Source organism: Urocampus carinirostris, chromosome 5, assembly GCF_059441175.1.
Source record: "Urocampus carinirostris isolate Australia breed hairy pipefish chromosome 5, RoL_Ucar_1.0, whole genome shotgun sequence".
Lineage (NCBI taxonomy): Eukaryota > Metazoa > Chordata > Actinopteri > Syngnathiformes > Syngnathidae > Urocampus > Urocampus carinirostris.
The window spans coordinates 15450383-15471315 of NC_142353.1; the positions used below are offsets into that span (position 1 = coordinate 15450383).

The 20933-nt window shown below is 39.5% G+C and overlaps 1 protein-coding gene across 2 annotated transcripts; it reads right to left on the bottom strand.

Moving 5' to 3' along the window:
- Positions 1 to 1214: 1214 nt before the first annotated feature.
- p2rx2 (purinergic receptor P2X, ligand-gated ion channel, 2) lies at positions 1215 to 20928 on the bottom strand. Of its 2 annotated transcripts, none has more exons than XM_088335925.1 (12): positions 20679 to 20928; positions 10349 to 10484; positions 10189 to 10260; positions 10029 to 10104; positions 8966 to 9062; positions 6707 to 6787; positions 6482 to 6638; positions 3890 to 4020; positions 3723 to 3813; positions 3592 to 3657; positions 3438 to 3515; positions 1215 to 1316 (listed from the first exon to the last, which is right to left on the bottom strand). In XM_088335925.1, exons 1-12 carry the CDS (start codon positions 20747 to 20749, stop codon positions 1215 to 1217), a joined length of 1158 nt encoding a protein of 385 aa, XP_088192051.1. In that variant the 5' UTR covers positions 20750 to 20928. The 2 variants fall into 2 exon arrangements, with proteins under 2 accessions (XP_088192051.1, XP_088192050.1); XM_088335924.1 differs by lacking the exon at positions 20679 to 20928 and adding an exon at positions 15811 to 16098.
- Positions 20929 to 20933: the final 5 nt, after the last annotated feature.

Sequence of the window (20933 nt, forward strand, 5' to 3'; positions counted from 1 at the left end):
AGCTAATTATAATAATTGGGAGATCCTAGTCTATATAACGCGTTTATTTAAACAATAAAGCGTGATTTTATTCTGCAAATTGCGTTTTTTAACGCGGATGAAAATGTCACCAACGTCAATGTACACTTCCGACAAAAGCGATCGTATTCTATATAAAACGCTTATTAAAACTCTTACCAGAGTGCGTTTTCCTCGTCAGTTCTCCTCTCTTGAGTTTATCCTTAACTTCTTGTTGGTCCGACTCCATATCGGGGATACCAGGCCAAAATCACGCGAATTTGCGGAGGGGAAGATTATTAAGAGGACAGCATTCACGTCACGTGCACAGAGCATGCTCTGGCTCCGTTAAAAGCAATTACAGCTCCTTCTCCGTTTTATCCAAATTATTTATTTTATAACAAGTATTCCTTGGTCTAGTATCCATACATAGCCTCGGGCTCGGGCCATGAATCTTAGCTCTATTTGGGGGTGGGGAGTTTTGATTTCTCGTGAGTGCTGGTTGTTTTCTTTTATTCTAAAATGAAAATGTTAAACAGAAAGGACTTTTTCAAATACAGTCCTAATGCCAACTCGAATCCCCCAAAAAAGATGAAAAGAGGAAGAATTTTTTTCAAGCGCATGTAAGAATTTCACATACTTGCACGCGCACTACAGAGGCTGTGATGATTATCCCAGCCAGAAGATGGCGTCAGCAAGAAGAATTTTTTAAAGTTACGAACACCACCTTTAAGGTACAGTAGTGTTTCATTGTGGATACATTTTAGTGGGAAGAACTACCTGCAACTGAAAATGTAAGTTACATATAAACATCATTAGCAAACACCTACATCCAGATAGATTTGTCTCATATATTCGAAATGAACTCGCGTTTTAAAAATTGTCTTGAGAATACAACGCAAGATTAAAAATCGAACATGTAAATCACAGCTATATTTGTGGATCTGCGAAATTCATTCAGAATGGATATCTTACTTCAATGATACCGCAGAACATAGGAAAACTGCTTTAAAAGTCCCTAAAAGTACTTGAATTTGGCTATGAAAAAGGTGTCTGATTACTCTTCATATTTGCATTTCCACATCAGAAGTTTTACACTTATCATTTAGTTAGTCATGCATTTCTTTTGACGTGTCTTGGTCTCTTTAAGAAGGAAGAAATATGAAACATCAATGTATTGTTTGTGAATTTAAAAACAAACAAACACACATTTGATGTCACAGTGGTACACCGTCAGACAAGTCCGATTGGTACGAGCTGAAGCTGGTGATGTAAAGAAGTTGAGGGGGGATGAAATCATCAGGCGATTCATCAAAAACCTGCGTAGGAAAAAAGGAGAAACAATTGGTGAAAGTTCCGAAGTGCACCTTTTAAAATTTTTATTTTCTATACATATCATTTTGAGGCATTAAAGTGCTCAGAGGAGAGTGATGAGCAACAAGAGTATGATTATGGATGTGAAGAGGGGACTGTATAAGAGTGTGACTGTGCAGAGACTTGGAGCCTGAAACCAGATTTGAGAAGGAAATTAAATGTTTTTTCGATGAAGTGTTTGAAGAGTATGTTAGGAGTGACAAGATTGGATAGATTGAGAAATGAAATTGTGAGAGACAGAACTGGAGTAGTAGTGGAACTGAGCAAGCGTGTGGATAAGAGAGTACTGGGTTGGTTTGGACACATGAAGAGGATGGATGAGGAGCGAATGTTGGAGAGGATTTACAGAGCAAAAGTAAATGGAAGGAGACCAAGAGGAAGGCCGCGATTAACACGGATGGATGGTGTTATGAGTGCACTGCCGGAAATAGGTGTAAGTATAGTGGAAGCTAGAGCTCTTGTTGGTGATAGGAATGAGTGGAGAGGTGTTGTAAAAGGATAGTGGGATGTTTGGATGCATTCTAAGCGATGATGCAGCAGGGGTAAACCAGTGAAAGCTGTCGGGCCCTGCTGTTGAACAGAAGAGTGTGTTGTGCCACTCTGAGCCGAGTGTCATGGTCGCTTTCTTGTGTCCTGTTTCATCTGGAGGGACAAAAGTATGACCAACTTGGATGCCGAGGTGCTTAACTTGTTTGGGTGTTTGGGCATTTGAGTTGGACATGGTCCAAAAATGTTTTTTTGCTACTTAACAACCCCCCCCATTTTTTGGGGGGGGGTTTGTGTTTGTCTTGCTGTCGGTCAGCCCTCTTGAGGGATATGACCAGGGTAGACAGATATAAAACTGTTAGCCCTTCACACTAATCAGTTCATTACAAAAATGAATTAATTCCCAATTGCTATTTAGATACATTTTTTAGGATGTTCGTCTTATTTTCTAGTAAAGTAAGAAGATGTATGCATTACTAAGAAAAAATTATAACGGATCAGTTTTTGCACATTCCAAGAAGCATTTCTTAACCACACTCGAAAAAAGTACTTAAAAATTAGAAAAAGGATTTAACATCTGTTGTGTAAGAATTTAGCTTTACGGTGTTTTTTATTTTATATATCAAAATGTTTTAAAAACAAACATTTAAAAAGAACTAAACATTCTGCCACTGGAGAAAGAATGTATTTTGGGATTATACTTCACTGGGAAATAAAATGCATATTCACCTTGATTGACAGAAAAATGTTGCTCATTGCATGTATTTTCTTTTTTTTTTCATTTTTTTTTCCCATAAAAAAATCTCTGGGCAAAAATTAGCAAAATTATCCTATCTAGCAGATTGTGAATAATTTCATTCGGTTAGAACAGTGTTTCTCAACATTTTGAACCAGGATACGCTTTCTTTAATTAAAAAAATCTCAAGGAATTTTTTTTCAAAACCCCGCCCATTTTTTTTAATATAAAAATTCCTGGCACCAGTTTTATTAAAGGTTAAATCATCATGTTGCCCAAATTGACAGTATACAGTTTTTCTTCTCAATTGTGGTCACCGTGGTTCATGAGGTAATCCAGTTTATTCATTTTGATTAATAATTTTGCTATGATTTTGTATTTTACTAAATTTTTAACCCCTTTTCCCGCAATTTTTGATCATTCTTGATCTTGTTACCTAAAATGAACAAAAACTATCTGCCGGTAGAACACATTTTTTAATAATTTCCAAATTTTTCCAGGTTTGTTTTTTGCTAAATAAGAATTGAAATCAGCAAAGCGATGTGCAAGATTTTTACTCTTACTAATTTCAAGTAAAATTTTCTTATTTTACTAGAAAAGGAAAGTATCTTTAAAGGGGCAGTGAGTATAATTTAGCGCCACCAAGTGGAAAATAAACTTCGTTTATAAATAAGAAACAATATAACAATATGATTTTAATAATTATCATCTAGTGATCAAATCATACACACCATCCCCTTAAATGAGAAAAATATCATAAAATGAATAAACGTTTCTCCGAATGGGGTCACATCTTAAGTCGGAGGGGTTGGATTTCTCGTGTATGTCCCGACTTGAAACTTACTTCATCCAATTTGCTCTCGCTGTAGACTCCATCTTTGTCGAGAAAAGTCAGCATGATCCAGTCACAAAAAATGGTGCACTATGGGTAGGATGGACATGAAAATGGCACCAGAAAGAGTTTGCATCTGAAAAACTGAGTAAAGATGAATACTTACAATTCCGACTGAGGTCAGAGCGGTCACTGTACTGATGATGGTCGGAATTGGGCTAAATTTTCCCGCCTGTCAAGAGGAATCCGTGTCACTTTTCTTCAATATTTCCAAAACAGCTTTTGATTCTTGCATACTTGTCCATGAACGATCACATCCAAACGAATGCCGTAAGCCTTGATGAGTGTCCGAGACTCTATTCCTTTCTTTCTGTAGTATTTGGCAAATCTAGTGATGAACATTAGTGTTGTTGAAACACAACATCATCACTTTTAAAATGATTTTTTCTGAAAGTGACAATCACCTGCAATGGTAACCGGAGTTGGCTTGATCCTTTCTGAGATCAAGGCGCTGAAAAGAGTACTGTGGTCTACATCGGGAAGGATCCAGGTCCAAGTCGCAGTCCCAGTTAATAAAAACACCAATCACCCCTCCCTGTATTAAAATTGTGCACTCGATAAAATATCTATGGTGGACCAATCCTGCCATATGTATAACTAATGTATAACAAAAGGTAAATACCTACAAATATATGCCACAGAAATTAAAAAAAAAAACATAAAAAGGTTTAAATTTCCTCATGTTGAGGTTTTTGAGGTTTTCCTTGCCCTCATGTAGGTTTTAGATCAGGGAACGGTGTAATAATAGTCTGTGGTTTGCACTAATCTGTGGTCTGTGCAGCCCTTTGAGACTTTTTGTGATTAAGGGCTTAACAAATAAACATTACTTGACTTGACATGAACACATAAATAAGTCATGTAAACCTTAAGTATAAAACCTCAACGGGATTTAATAATATATTTGTGCATTGTGTCATATGTTTTGTCAAGTATTTTCTCATGTAATTTGTCATGTAGTTTTTTACAACCAAATACTAAAATGAGAGGGCATGTCAAACTGGCTGAGCTTTTTACCCATTGGTTGATTGTTAAGGTAGCCGCTTCTTTTATCACAAATGAACAAATAGCTGAAAAGCTCAGGGAAATGGGCCACCTCCTTATTTGAATAAAATTCTTCTGACGGAATACTTGACAAAATACATTACAAAATCAATAACAAAAATACATGACAAATAGGCAATAAAATACGAGATGAATGACAAAATACACGACCAAATTTACCGTGATACAAAGTATGTGTCAAGACCAGAACGGAAACAGGACCCACTTGCGTAACGTTTACCACAAGTTTCATTGAAGGATCAAGAAAGGGCTGCGCCCACGAGCCAGTGTTCATTCTCTTACTCAGCTTGTGATACGAACACGGAAGTGGATCTTCCGTGGCGAGCGATGGCGGTGTCGGGGACGGAAAAAAAACAGGTCGGTACCCAGGACAGGCGAGCAAAAACGTGGTCGGGGTTGGAAGCAAGTCGTAAGCCAGAATGGGAGAGCAGACGTGGTTGGGATCAAAAACGGGTCGTAAGTCAGGATGGGAGAGCAGATGTGGTCGGGAACCAAACGGGTCGTAGCCGGAGATAAACGGGAGCAATAACGGGACAGACGAGAGTCAGGGTCAAAACAGGCTTGCTTTGTATCACGAAGAGACAGACTGACCCAGGGGACAGCCAGGACTGAGTTCAAACAGTGACAGGGAGCCAATCAGAACCCGCGGCGGGTGGCGCCAAATGAGCGGACAAAGCTGAGTCACATCAGTAATCATGACATTATATGAAAAAATGCAGGACTCAATAAATGACAAAATACACTATAAATACATGACAAAAAAATAAACAATAAAATAAACAACAAAATACACTACTATTACGCGACAAAATAAATGAAAATAATTATTGGAAAAAAATACACAACAAAATTCATTACATGATAAATTATAAAATACAGAAGAAAATACAATACAAAATACACAACAAAATATGATACAAACTAATGGCACAATAAATGACACAAAACACAACAAAATACATTTCAAATAGATGACAAATAAAGTGAGGAAATACACAACAATGCAAACACGACAGAATACACGATAAAATACATGACAAAATAAATGCCAACATAAATGACAAAATCCATGAAGAAATTACATTTATGTCATTTTTTTTTTCGATGAAGTGTTTGAGGAGTATGTTAGGAGTGACAAGATTGGATAGATTGAGAAATGAATTTGTGAGAGACAGAACTGGAGTAGTAGTGGAACTCAGCAAGCGTGTGGATAAGAGAGTATTCGGTTGGTTTGGACACATGGAGAGGATCTTCAGAGCAGAAGTAAATGGAAGGAGACCAAGAGGAAGGCCGCGATTGACGTGGATGGATACTGTTATGAGTGTACTGCAGGAAAGAGGTCTAAATATAGTGGAAGCCAGAGCTCTTGTTGGTGATAGGAATGAGTGGAGAAGTGTTGTAAAAGGATAGTGGGATGTTTGGATGTGTTCTAAGGGTTGGGCAGGGCACCCGTATGATGCGGCAGGGGTAAACCAGCAAAAGCTGTCGGGCCCTGCTGTTGAACAGGAGAGTGTGTTGTGTCACTCTTACCCGAGTGACATGGCCGCTTTCTTGTGTCCCGTTTCATCTGGAGGGATGAAAGCATGACCAACTTGGGTGCTTAACTTGTTTGGGTGTTTGGGCATTTGGGTTGGCCATGGTACAAACATTTTTGTGTTAGTGTTTTGCTACTTTTTCCCTTTTTTAATTTTCTTTGTTTTTGTGTATGTGTTTGTCTTGCTGTCGGTCAGCCCTCTCGAGGGATATGACCAGGGTAGATAGATAGATAGTCATGTCTAGATACATTACGTGATTTCTTTGTGTGTTCACTTATTTATATGGCATATATTTATAGGTGTTTATTTATGCATTTATTAATATCCTAAATATGGCAGGATTGGTCACCCACAAATATCCAGTAATCCCAATGCAAAAAGGAACAAAAATGCACTCACTGTTCTGCAGAGCTCAGTGAAGTTCTCCTGGGCTTGATGTGCGATGTAGCCCAGTTTGAAGTTGGGACAGTAAGGTTCATTCTCCTCGTCGTAGTGACATTTGTTCAAGTATCTGTGCATGTTGCGCTTGTTAGAGGAAGCCTTAATATTACTCATGCTGAAGAAACCAAAATAAATTAGTAGTTGTTACGACATAACGTGAGGTATTGCATGCGTGCATCGTACCTCATTGTGCCAAATTTTGGGAAAGATATGTAGTTTCGGATGAAAACGGTGAAATTGATGGCCTCCAGCATAGGCGGTTCTCTGTAAACCGTTGCAAAAAATTGTAATTTAAGTGATTTTAATAACACATTTAAAAAACTGAAAAACCATTGTTATAGACCATGAGTCTTTGCTCAATTTTCTTATATCAGAATAATAGAAGCATTTAAAAAAATATGTTCCCCTCATTTATGCAGCATCAGCACTCTCTGGGTGAAATTTTCATATGGAAATGTTTTGACTACGTATGCTACCGAATTGTAATAATTTATACTCAAGTCTTGAGAAGTCATTGTTACCAATACCACATACCAATACCATAAGTACATAAAATTCCCTTCCCATGCGAAAAAAATGAGCCATATTTTAAAATAAATACATTTGAATCCCAAAATAATATTCGCCCTTAATAACTTAATGAATTTAATGCCAATTCACTGTTCCCTTACTGTCGCGTTCCTGATTGTTAAATTGCCAACAGAAGACAACAAATTCTGGTATTGGCGATTGGCGTGATTGCTGATTTCTTAATTAGGCGGCACTGTTTAATAACCAGTGTTAATTTAACACTCGTAAAAAAGGACCACATTTTTACCAAGGTAGTGTTAAATGTTTACTCTTCAAGTGTTGAATTAATTCTTGTCTTTTCACTGTGCTTTGTAACAGTGTAATTTTAACATTCAACATTTAACACTTCATCACTGATAAAAGGTCCTTATCTACGAGTATTAAATTAACACTTGTGATTTAACAGTATGGTATTCCCACTACATAAAGGGGAACGTAATATTTTTGTTCCTTCACAAAAAACTTAGCAAGTTTAGTTTAACATTTTAGTACTATTATCTTGTTTCTGAGTCATGTCAAACAATGAATGAATAAATTGATCAATAAATTAATAAAATTTAGTTTTTTAGGTTTTCACACTATCACAAAACAATATTGCAAAGTTCATATTGTGATACATCATAAAAAAAATTATCATATATTACAACTTGGTTTGCAACATTTTTTGGTGCCCGTCACTAATTACTTTGGCAAAATGAAGTAGCTAGACTACCTTGTAGATTTACAAATGTATTCACATAAACTGGGTAATAATTTTAAAGTTTAGTAGACACTCAAATAAGCGGAGAAGACATCAATGGATTTTGAACGTGCAGGGAGGACAGGGAGAGAAGCCTTCAGATCAGGAATTCAAACCCCTTCTAGAGTCCCTCCTCTGAGCCCTGTCTTTTAATTACATATCCAAGGTTACAAAAGCAGATCCGCCCCAAAGGGTGTAGCAATCAACGAACAGCAACATGATTGGAAGAAAGTGACAATGATGTAAACAGTCCATAATAGTCAAAACAACAAACAAGTGTGCAATTATAGTCTAGGTAAATAACTGATATCCAATGCAATCTAATTTGCAAGTGTTCGATTTTAATAAACTTGTCACTAGACTGTGTATTATACAACGAGACATCCATTATCCTCCCTAGGGCCACGGGGTTGCTGGAGCCCATCCTAGCTATTTTCGGACAGTGGACAGGGGACACACTGAACAGGTTGCCAAAGGGTCGCAACACACACAGATACAGACATATCACTCACTCGCACATAGAGACAATTTGGACCGGCCAATTAACTTGACATGCATGTTTTTGGAATGTGGGAGGAAACATGCAAACCCTGCGCGGAATCGAACCCTGTACCTCCGTATCGTGGGGTGTGTGTGCAAACCACCCACTCGCAGTGCCACTACCAGACATATAAACTATTTTTAAATACTGTATACACTGTTCAACTGAGTTTTTTAAATGTACCATTAATGAAACTTTTAATAATGTGGTTGAATAAAGTGGACAAACCAATAAAAGGAAATTATTTTAGCATATTAAAACGTCAGGATTTTTCTTGCTATGTACAAAAAAAGGGGCAAATATAATAGCAAGTAATAACAAATTTCCGCGTCGCAAATGTTTTTTCAAAGTTGAAAAGCCATTTAACATTGCAGTTGTTAGAAAATTGTAAAATGCGGCCATAAAAATTTAAATGCATGGTTGTTAAAAACCGCACTGCAATCCATTAGGAATTCTCCAAATTTTTTCTGGCGTGCCACACGTTTCAGAAAATAATCAATTACTGAAAAAAAAACATTTGTTGAAAAGGAATGTCCAGGAGAAAAATACTAAGTTTATTGAATAGAGATGACTTGATGAGTTTATTGCTCACCTCTGGACAGCGTACTCTTCAATAGGACACCAGGTTTGGACCTCACAGGTTTTGAAGTTGCTATTGTAGTACATGATACATCTGCCAGTTTTTTTGCCTGTCACACAAAATGGATAAGAGTGAAGATTTGGATAGATACTTAATTGATGATGAAAACTTTTTTTTTCATGCAGCACTAGAAACCCACAAAAAAATCTGATTAATTTGTTGTAAATATCCTTTCTCAATGGATACTCAGATAGTAAATAATTCAAAATTGTTTGTCAGCTTCCTTACATTAATTTCTTCTGGTTGTGCTGATTCCAGATGTGTGTTTTCATAATCAAGCATTTAACCAATCACATTTTAGCCATTACATGTTGCCCTTGTCTGAAATCTGCCTGGAGGCCTTCACAAATAATTTGGAAGGTGACCCTGTAGCATAAGGTGTAGGTTTAGCCAATCACATTTCGAGTTGGTGACACAAAGGCCTGCTAGAGGGCGTTAGTCGAGTCAAGTCATGTTTATTTGTATAGCCCCTTAATCACAAGCCTCAAAAGGTAAGGAAATGTCAGCTAGGGGGCAGTAATGCACCACAGTCTAAAATCTATCATTCTACTAAATTATAATACCGTTTTTTTTTTCACTCTGCACTCAATGTTTAACTCATTTAAACTTATTTATACTAAGCAACTTTGATGTCAGGCAACTCTGAAAAACTCATAAAAAATGTTCATAAAAATATTGGCTTTTTAGTGCAACAACAAATAAACTAGGACATTTAAGAATACACATTTAAGAAAACACATTATCCCTGAAAACACAGGAATCATAAATTAAAATGTTTACAGATGTACAAAAAAAGATAATATACAAAACTATTCGAACCCCTTTTATATTCATAAACGCAGAATCCCTGAAAAAGAATGCATAATGACCAATTACAAGAGAAAAAAGCGTCTCTCTAGTCTCAGGGAACTGGCTCTTGATTGTTGGGAAGCGGGCTCACAGAGCTGGTTTGTTCTCAAACGACACATCACCGAAGGCCTAGGTGTAAAATACTTAGCCCCAGTGGAAACCATACCATGTCCATTAAAGTCAACTTCTCCTTGGACGCAGTCGGAGTCCCTCGAGCAGTTGGCGTTTGCCACACCAAAATACTGGAGACAAATATAGTCAGTCATGGATGGATTATGATATTTATGATTTAATGCATCACATTTGCTTGATTTAGGAAGTTTTACCTCAGCACATGTTCCTTGCCTCTGGTCATGAGTGATTTCCCGTCTCAATATTGTAGTAATGACATCACCCCCCTATCAGGGGCAACAATGACAAGGATTCAGTTTGTTTCTGAGTACTCACCACCTCCACGAAGATGAGATTATCTTGAAGATCTCTTACCTCTGATGGTCGAACATATTCCACAGTATCAAAGATTTGCTCTCCGTGGACTGCTGAGCCTTTCATGCGAGTGTAAACTGAGCTTTCGGGATGTTTTTCACTTTCTTGGTACGCTTTCTGACTTATGAAAACATACCTTGAGAGCACATACAAAGTTACAGCTGACAATTTAAGTGAGGAATCCTAAAGGGACATTGTATAGTATTTAGTATCTACTGGTGAATAAAAAAAACGAAATTCATTGAAAAAAAAAACGATATTTTGCATTTTTTTAAAACTCATAGATCTTGAAATTTGTATTGATTTCACATAACATGAGGCTCATGGTCCCTTTAATCATGTTGTAGCCCTAAAAGAGGGGTGGACAAACTATGGCCCGCGTGTCACATGCTATAATGTTTGGCGCTGGTGGTCCTTCTCCAACACATGGCAGTGCTGCCACATTTTCACTTTGCTAAACTGTTATGTATTCCTGAAGCCTTGCTTTCACTCTCCAAAATCTAAAGCCTTTGCCTTACACAATCCAGTTTAAGCCAAACCAAGATCTCCTCCTCCGGTTCCCTCCTTGTCCTATTATTCTCCGCTCAAACCATCTTCCTTAATGATATTCCCAAATCCTCACCTCAAGATTGTCTTCACCTCAAGACCGCTTCAATAGTTTCGCTCACAGGTCTTTCTTTCAGGATCTCCTCCTCTGTTATCCCGGTCCCACATCCCCTTCTCACCGGTAAAGTTTTTGTTGCTGTTTAAATAAACGTCTCTTCTGGTGGGGTTAGACCACATTCCTTGTGTCTCGCGTTTGGGTCTCTCTGACACCTCGTGAGACATGCGGCCCATCAGGTTTTTCATCCAGCCCGCAAAACCAAAATGGTTAAAAAATGACAATCTTCATCATAGTAAAAGAAGTCCTACTAATAATTTGTGGCAACTTTGTCATGATCCAGCATGCTACCATTCGCCAGAGGGAGCCAACAGACAATGGGACTGTAGAATCCCTGAACCTGCCTCCAAACTTCCATGCCTGACTCTGAGGACCCAGTATAAAAGTACTGCACAGACGGCTTCCTTTGACAGGTTATTATCATCACACTGTATCAGTTTCATTCTGGTTTGTGAGGTTTGTCTTTTGTTTTCTGGTCTGTACAGTTTTGTTAATTGTTCAATGGCCAAGTTGTGTTACTTTGTTGATTTTGTTATTAAAGATTTTTTTTAAAGCACCTTGCCATAGTTCCTGCGTTTGGATCCTCCAAAAATGATTAGAAACGGTGTCCCTATGGTCTCTGGGTGTTTACTACTAAAATACAGAAATACTACAAGACTAAATGTGGTGCTTAAAAATAAGGACATATAAATTTCCCTTCTTCTCTGCTGTCCTGAAATACATCTGAATCATGTGATGCTAATTAAATTGTGTCCATCAATATGTGTTGATTTTTGATTGTTTTTTTAGCTGTTCTCAAATATGCCCGAAATGATAAATACAGCAATTCCAAATTATCTCTCAGCTTCCTATTGTTGGTTCCTTCCTGCTTGTGCTGCATCTAGACAAGTGCTTTCACTTTAAAGCATTTAACCAATTACGTTTCAGTAATTACTTGTTAGCATGCTCAGAAATCTGCCCAGAGGCCATTGATATCTGTGGAGGTGTCCTGGAGCATCACATAGGTGTGATCACTCTTAGCTAAGCCTGTCAAATTTTGAATTAATTCAAATGGCCCTTTTGGAAAAGCCTAAAGAAACGTTACCGCTTTCAAAAACTAGGGAGTGGTAATCCACCAAAACGATTGTGCCACCCTTAACCCATTGCACAAGCCATTACACTATATATATTGTTGACATAGATTCTCTTGTCAACCCAAGATGGCTGAAGGAGAAAAAAATGGATTTGCTTGTGGGTATACTATCAAAACCATTTTCAAGACAGACTTCGAGAAAAGTGTCATGTCCAGCATGGTCGCCATGGCGACAGGCTGGCCCCGCCCCCTGGGCACCAGCTGAAGCAGATCAGCTAACTTACGTGTGTGCTACTTAAGGGTGGGCTGTGGGTTTTGCGGGTGCTGGCTCATTGCATTTTCTGATTTGCATTTTCTGTCTGCATCTCCCGTTCTGTTTGCTCTGTCCTGTTTTGTTTGAGTCGGAAGAAACCTGTGTTTGCACGTTTTTAGTTAAAGCCTGTTTGTTCTGTCTTGTCCCTGAGTTTTGGACGACTTTTATTTTGGTAAATAAAAGTTTTGATCGTCAACGCAATTGAGTTCTCCCTTCCTGCCTCCGTTCTGGTTCGGTCTCCCTCGTGACAGAATGAGCCAGCCAAGAAATGAACTCAGCGGACGATCCCATCCGACTCCCGTGCCTGCCTGTCCGACTCCCGTGCCTGCCTGTCCGACTCCCGTGCCTGCCTGTCCGACCCCCGTGCCTGCCTGTTCGACTCTCCTGCCTGCCTGTTCGACTCTCCTGCCTGCCTGTCCGACCCCCCTGCCTGCCTGTCCGACCCTCCTGCTTGCCTGTCCGACTCCGCTGCCTGCCAGTCCGACTCCGCTGCCTGCCAGTCCGACTCCGCTGACTGCTAGTCCGACTCCGCTGCCTGCCAGTCCGACTCCGCTGCCTGCCAGTCCGACTCCGACTCCCCTGCCTGCCAGTCCGACTCCGCTGCCTGCCCTGATTCTGCCTGTCCTGATTCTGCCTGTCCTGATTCTGCCTGTCCTGATTTTGCCTGTCCTGATTCCGACTCTCCTGTTTTGCCTGTCCTGATTTTGCCTGTCCTGATTCCGAGTCTCCTGTTTTCCCTGTCCTGATTCCGACTCTCCTGTTTTGCCTGTCATGACTCCGACTCTCCTGTTTTGCCTGTCCTGATTTCCTGCCAGTCCGACTCCCTTGTTTACCTGTCCTGATTCCGACTCTCCTGTTTTGCCCGTCTGATTTCCTGCCAGTCCGGCTCCCTTGTTTACCTGTCCTGTTTGTCGGTTCTGATTCTGCCTGTCCTGTCTGATTCGCCGGTCCTGTTTGCCTGTCCTGTCTGAATCGCCTGTCCTGTTTGCCCGCCGGACTCCCCCTGCCGAGCGCCGAGTCCGGTCGTCCGACGCCGATGGCGCCTGCCTCTCCCCGTTCCTGCGTGTTCAGAGGAGGGAGCGGGGTTGCCCCAATCGAGAGCGTCGACCCATTCCGACTCCGCTGCCGATCGCCTGTCCGACACCCCCCCTGCCGAGCGCCGAGTCCGATCCGTCCGACGCCGATGGCGCCTGCCTCTCCCCGTTCCTGCGTGTTCGGAGGAGGGAGCGGGGTTGCCCCAATGGAGAGCGTCGAACCATTCCGGGGTGCGAGGTCATAATTTTTCTTTTTGGGACCTCAGGAGCTGTCCCTTAAAGGGGGGTGGGGGGGGCTCTGTCATGTCCAGCATGGTCGCCATGGCGACAGGCTGGCCCCGCCCCCTGGGCACTAGCTGAAGCAGATCAGCTAACTTACATGTGTGCTACTTAAGGGTGGGTTGTGGGTTTTGCGGGTGCTGGCTCATTGCATTTTCTGATTTGCATTTTCTGTCTGCATCTCCCGTTCTGTTTGCTCTGTCCTGTTTTGTTTGAGTCGGAAGAAACCTGTGTTTGCACGTTTTTAGTTAAAGCCTGTTTGTTCTGTCTTGTCCCTGAGTTTTGGACGACTTTTATTTTGGTAAATAAAAGTTTTGATCGTCAACGCAATTAAGTTCTCCCTTCCTGCCTCCTGCCTCCGTTCTGGTCCGGTCTCCCTCGTGACAAAAAGCTGGACATCGTTACGAAATCACAACAGTGAAAAGGTTTTGTTCGCCACTTTTAAGCCTCTGCAAATGATATACACTAGAGCTCAGTGAGCAAATTCACAGGGAAGCGTAACTACACAACATAAAAGATGAAAAATTGTAAAGAAATCTTAAAGACTTATAGACTGTCATTTTTTGGGCAAGCGGGGCGGTTTATTTTGAGGACACAATGAAAGCGCTGAAAATAGGAGGTTAATAAAGCACCATTTGTGTCTGTATGTTGGATAAGACGACAGCTCACATCAGAGCTCGCACTGGTTGTCCTTTACTGTCACGGATGCAGGTGTCAAGGAGAACTTTGTCAGATTTGAAAATGTGGGAAGCAAACCGGTGGCATTGCAGGTCTTATTGTCCGATTTTCGGTGCAAAATAAACGTCTAGGTAAAGTTGTGGCAGCCGTCAAGTCTTCTGGATTAAATGGGATGCAGGCTAAAGTTAAAGAAGTTTTGTTTTTTGCTTTACACATTAAATTTGTTGAGTATACAATGCCATTAAAAGTCAACAACACAGAATCTCTGAAAAAAAATGTGGCGTTCCCAACACATTACAAATTCATACTAGATTAAAGGCCCAGGTGTAAAATTCACGGCACGCCACTGTATCACAGTAATTCTATAATACAAACACACTGATACAGAAATACTATACAAATCAACTATACTAATACTACAAAGATACAAAAAGAATACTACAGAAAAATACTACTAGGAAAATGCTTCAAAGATATTTCTACAGCAATACTGCAAAAATACCACTACGATAATAATTTAATACAAAAGTATTACACAGAAATACTACTACAGACCTATTACAACAGAAATGCTACAAAAATACAACTACAGGAATATTACAAAAAAAATCTATGATGGACATACTACAAAAATTCTACAATGACATAATACTGCAGAAATACTACAAAAAAGAAATTAAAGTAATGCCACAAAAATATTAGACGAATTGACAAAAATACTATTAAAAAAATACAACTCCAGTAATACTACAAAACTATCAAACTTTGTGCTTAAAACAGGGACCTAATTTATTATCCATATGTTATTTGCACCGCTTATCCTCAGTAGTGTTGTGGGGGATTTTGCAGCCCCTCTCAGGTATTTTCAGACAGTGGCCAGGGGACACCCTCAACTGGTTGCCAGCCAGTCACAGGGCACACAGAGACCATCCATACGCTCATTCATACCTCTGGACAATTTTGGAGTCGCCAATTCATCTTCCACACATGTTTTTGCAATGTGGGAGGAACCGGAGTGCCAGGATGAAACTCAGACAGGCACGGGGAGAACATGCAAATTCCACATAGGAAAGCAGGTAGCGGGATTTGAACCCATGACCTCAGAACTGTGTTGCCGACTCGCCAACCACTTATCAGCGTGTTGCCCTATAATATACTATTTTGCTTTAACTGTGAGTGTTTCAAAACCAATTTGATGAAGCCAATCTCTGAAAATAAATACAAAAGTTTAACATGTAGCTATCCAGTTGTCTGCATGTATATTTACTGTATTCTTACTGTAAATAAAATCGGGTATGTCTCTCAACTTAATTTGCTATTGAAATTACATAACATTTTGACCAAACAAACTTAGTTTAAATCTAAAACCCTAACCTTTAAAATAATCATCAATATACTGTACATGCATGAAAATATAATACTTACCAGACAAAATATGTGATGACAATAAATTGAAATCCTCTGTAAATGACTCCAAGAGTAAAATTCCTGACCATCATGATTTTGGGGGTTTCGTAGTCCCAGAAACCAACAAAATAGTCTTTTAAACAGGCAGTTAGTCCCATGATTTATTTCATGCAATATAAAACGTTACTCTAGGATATCCTGTATTTTGCCTCTAAATGTTCTCACTCTTCCAAGGTTCGATTTCTTTTCATATTTCTTTGTTCTCTGCCTCCCCGCCCTACTTCCAATGTGCATCTCCTTCATGTGTTGCTGCGCTGGCCACAAACACAGGCGGAAGACAAGAGGAGGAACCAGTTGAGATGTTTCGCTCTATTCTGAAAGCTTTTGCCTGTTCATTGGATCAAATTACAAAAAACGTTTGTGCAACAAAATGTTATTACGTTCCCACAACATAAAAAATTGAATTATTATCCTATTGTAAAAAATTTTGAATTTAAGCATATTTTTGCTTTGTTTCAATATACTTCATATCTTGTAAAAAAAATAATTAAATCTACCGGATGATCAAGTCAAGTCATGTTTATTTGTGACGCCCTTAATCACAAGGAGTCTCAAAGGGCTCCACAGACCACAGATTATTGCAAACTACAGACTATTGTTACACCATCCCCTGATGTAAAACAAGATGGAAAAATACACAGAATGTGCAAAACTGCCAGATACGTCTCAATGCTGCACTCAGGTGGACATTGTCCTGATTAACCTCCAATCACACCTCTCCCTCTTCACTATTGAAATGCTCTGTATCCTGAGCTCGGTTACTTATTCCTTGCCTTCAGGTCACGTCCCAAGTGCTCTTGTCCCAGTGTTTTGACATCCCAGTGTATCAAACCCTTGCCTGGCCTTCTGGATCAAGATTACTGCTTACCAACTCTGTCGCCCTCTGGTGGAAGAAGGCGTAACAGACCCTAACGCGATAGGACAAATTTGCCTCCTTTAAAAGGACATTGTGATTTATTTAGTGCCTTCTACAAGTAGTTTTTTTTTTTATTAAATCAAAAACTACAATAAAGATACGAATAATAAGCAAAATAAATTGACTATCCTATTAACGTGATTTTTTTCAAATAGTTGTAGGTCGGATAAAATTGCATTTATTTATACATAACATGAGCCTCATCTAGAGAGAGCTGACATGATTGCCAGCCATTTTGGTGCTACGGGAACCCAAGGACCCAAAAACCTTTTGCTCTCAGAAAAGGCTCGGCAAGTAAATGAAAGATAAAACGGTGCACTTTAGTCACTCAGAGTCTCCATATTGTATATTCTTCTTTGAGCTTTGTAGCACTTGTTTTCGGTTGCACTACACAATACAGTGACATCTAGTGGGCCAAATACTACACAGTGTCCCTCTAAGTATACATGTTAATGTAGCTTTAAACAACAAAAACACACAATATGTAAAATAATCCATCAATGGGGTGGAATTTTTGTTTTTGCACTGTACTTTTAATGTGTCATTGCTCTCCTAATACATGGATCATAGTTAAGTACTCTTGAATATTAATACAATTGATATGAGAGGAATCTGAGGAATTTGTAAAACTAAAAAGTAGGGATTGACGAGTACCTCAACCAGGTATCGCGCTGATACCAGCTATCGGTAGTCGCGATGGTAGTCAATATCTATATAATTTTGTCTAATTTTACCAATCAGGAACCTGAATTTAAAGAACTGGTAAACTGCCACTAATTCTGTTATATTAGTTAATTTTACGATTTTATTTTAATATATTTTGAGGGATTTCGAGGTGTTTCTTGAAAAATATAATTCTTTTTTTGCTGAGGGTAAGGGATTTTATGTACTAATTGTAACTGGAAGTGATCAGTATCAATAACTACACAAGATTTGGTAACTGATATAGGTCTGCAAAAAATGTGGCATGGAACATCTTAGTGTTTTCAATTATTTCTGACACATTGTTGCAAATTGAGCAGGCTTACTCACAAGAACTTACAAAAACAAAAACCTAATGCTTACTCAAAGTTATACTATATATATTTTGTATTATTTAAATATATTGTTGTCAACTTTAATTTATCTTCCTCAACAGTATCAGAAGTAGTAGTAGCCGTTGCATCACAAGACATTTATCAAATGATTAGGTTTGTACAATTAAAACTTATGCTTGAAACGCAATTTGTACAGATAGATTTGATTATCTAGAACACTGTTTTTGCAACTAGTGTGCCGGGGCATACTAGTGTGCCATGAGACCTTGTCTAGTGTGCCACGGGAAATTGACCAGTTTTATCTTTGCAAAAAAGCATGCTATCGTTAGCTATCTCTGCTTTCTTCCAGTAGTCAACTATTCATTCATATCAGTAGGTGGCAGCAGAGTACTATATGTTTTATGTACTAATTATCCGCTCATAGGGTGGTACAGGCGAAGTGGTTAGCGCGTGTGCGGCACAGTTCTAAGGTCTCGGGAACCTCCTGTGTGGGTTCAAATCCAGCTACCGGACTTCCTGTGCGGAGTTTGTATGTTCTCCCCGTGCTTGCGTGGGTTTCCTCCGGGCACTCCGGTTTCCTCCCACATTCCAAAGACATGCATTTCAGGTGGATTGGCCGGTCCAAATTGTCCCAATGTGTGAATGAACGAGCAAGTTGTCTGTCCCTGTGTGCCCTGCGATTGGCTGGCAACCAGTTCAGGGTGTCCCCTGCCCACTGCCCGATGATTGCTGGGATGGGCTCCAGCACCCCCGCGACCCTACTGAGGATAAGCGGTGCAGCTAATGATGATGGGGTGGTACAGTAAATTTAATAGCTTATTTTGTCTGATGAAGCTGTATAAGATTGCATGGCAAACAAATATTTTTTTAAACGTAAAAACACATAAAATTGCAAATAAATACAAAAAAAGAAAGAAATGTCATAACTTAGTGAACAAAAAAATTTTCTCCTGGCAAATAATTGTTTCTCGTTTTAAAGGGACAGTTTGTAATATTTAGTGCCTCAGAATGGTAAAAAAAAAAACTTTATTCAGTAAAAACAAAGACCACATTGATTTGAGTAATAATGGAGGACGAGTTGTAGAGCACTCCTCATGTTGTATGTTTATTTCTCTTTGGTTCGATCAGTACTATAGTCCTATGGTTGTGTGGCGTATGGGTCGGCGACAAGGAGTCATTCAAGTAATCGGGAAGTTGTACAGGCACATGCTTTGCGCATTTGTTGCAAAGATATTAGTCATCACCAATTCTAGCCATTCAAGTGGAAGTGGGAGAAATGCCCCTGGAGTTAAGAAGGTGAGCTTCTTATGGCCAATTACTGGGTGTATTTGAAAGGGCATAGTGCTGACCATCTAACGAGAGGGGTTCTTTCAGGTAGCTGGAAAATTGTGAAGAGCAACAGCGAGAATTTTGCGAGGGTGGGCAATAAAACTGCAATAGACTTGTCCAATGATTTACTGAAGATCCAAGAGTGGTCCATTTGGAGGAGGCCCCATGGAGATTGGTGTGTCCGAAAGTGGGCTATTTCATTAAAAGGAAAGGGAAGGGTGCAGCTGATCTGCTGAGGGCCTTTAGCTACTTGATGGGTCAGGACTATTGGGATTTCGTGCAGGTGTTTACAGATGGGACAAAGGATCTGGTATAACAGGTTTTGGAGTGGCAGTACCAGAAAAGGGAGTGGGTATAGGGAAAAGAACGAGTGATGGTCTAGTATACTGTAGATTTGGTGGCGTGTTGGTGGCACTTAAGTGGATTAAGATGGGGGAACATAAAAGACACTAATATGCTCAGATTCTGCATTAGTCTATTAAATAATTATGTCATTTCATTTTACAAGTAGACAGGACATTCTAAACCAGTTCTTATTATGTCCACAAAAATACAAGGAAAAGGGAGGCAGGTCATATCTTGTTGAGTGCCGGCACATGCAGGGGTGCCGGCAATGAGATTGCGGACAAGATGGCGAAAAGGGCGCTGGGTGCACATTGGGTTGAAATGCGTTTGGCCATTAGTATAACTGAAGCTAATTGTATAATTAATGGGGATACTTAAGAAATGGCAGAGCATGTGGGATGGGAAGATCAGAGGCACACATGTATAGGATTCAATGCGATGTTAGGACGGCAAGGGTTGATGGTGAATGCAGAAAAGTAGGGACTGTATTATCATGTTTAGGGATTGGAGACACTGCCTTTAACAGAACATTGAAATTGATGGGAAAATATGTCACTGGATTGGGCGGGGACTGCCAAAGGGAAGAGTCAGTGGACTGATGAAGTACAATGTTCAAGGGAGGAAATGAAGAAAGGACTGTTGGAAGAAGGAATAATGGAATTGTCAATGAAAAAGATTGCTGGACTCAAACAGTGGGCCTCAACGGAGGAATTTTTTTACGTTTTTTAAGGAGTACAGGACTTTTTAATCAAGATTTGAGAAGTGGAACCGTGTCAAGTATGTGGTAATAGGGGGGCTGTAATGCACCAAAAACATGGATGCCAACTGCTGTTAAACCCCAAGAAGAGGAAGAAAATTTGAGTACAGGCCAAAAATATATGGACTATCATACCAATGTTGTTATTTATAAATATTCATAGGTCGAGAAATTTGCATTTCTCTTACATAGCGGAATCCATACGTAGTACTACACCATCTCTACCCCCTGTCTTGCTTCTTGCTGCTACGCTTTGCTCATTTGGCACTGATTTCGTTTGCATCAGCCAATCAGTGCCATCTAGTGGTCAATTAATATGTAATGTACCTTTATGGATTATTTTTTTAAACGTAGATGAAAAAATATAGTAAAACAGATTAAAGATGTAGTAAAATACAAAATAACGACAACATTAATGACACAAATGAAAAATCCGTATTACCTCTTGAGCCACACTGATGAAAAACAAATGATAAGAAAATCGCTGTACAGTACTACCGATTTAGCCAACATGATAATTTAAGCTAGCGGTGAAGCTAATGAGATGAGATAATTTAAGCTTTTAAATGGAATTGGTGCTGGGGATGTCTTTTAAACAAAATTTACAGACAGTAAGCCTCAAAATGTTTCAATAAAACGGCCCTTGTCCAGGAAAAAAAATAAGATAAGGAAACACTGATTTAGAGCGACAGACGCA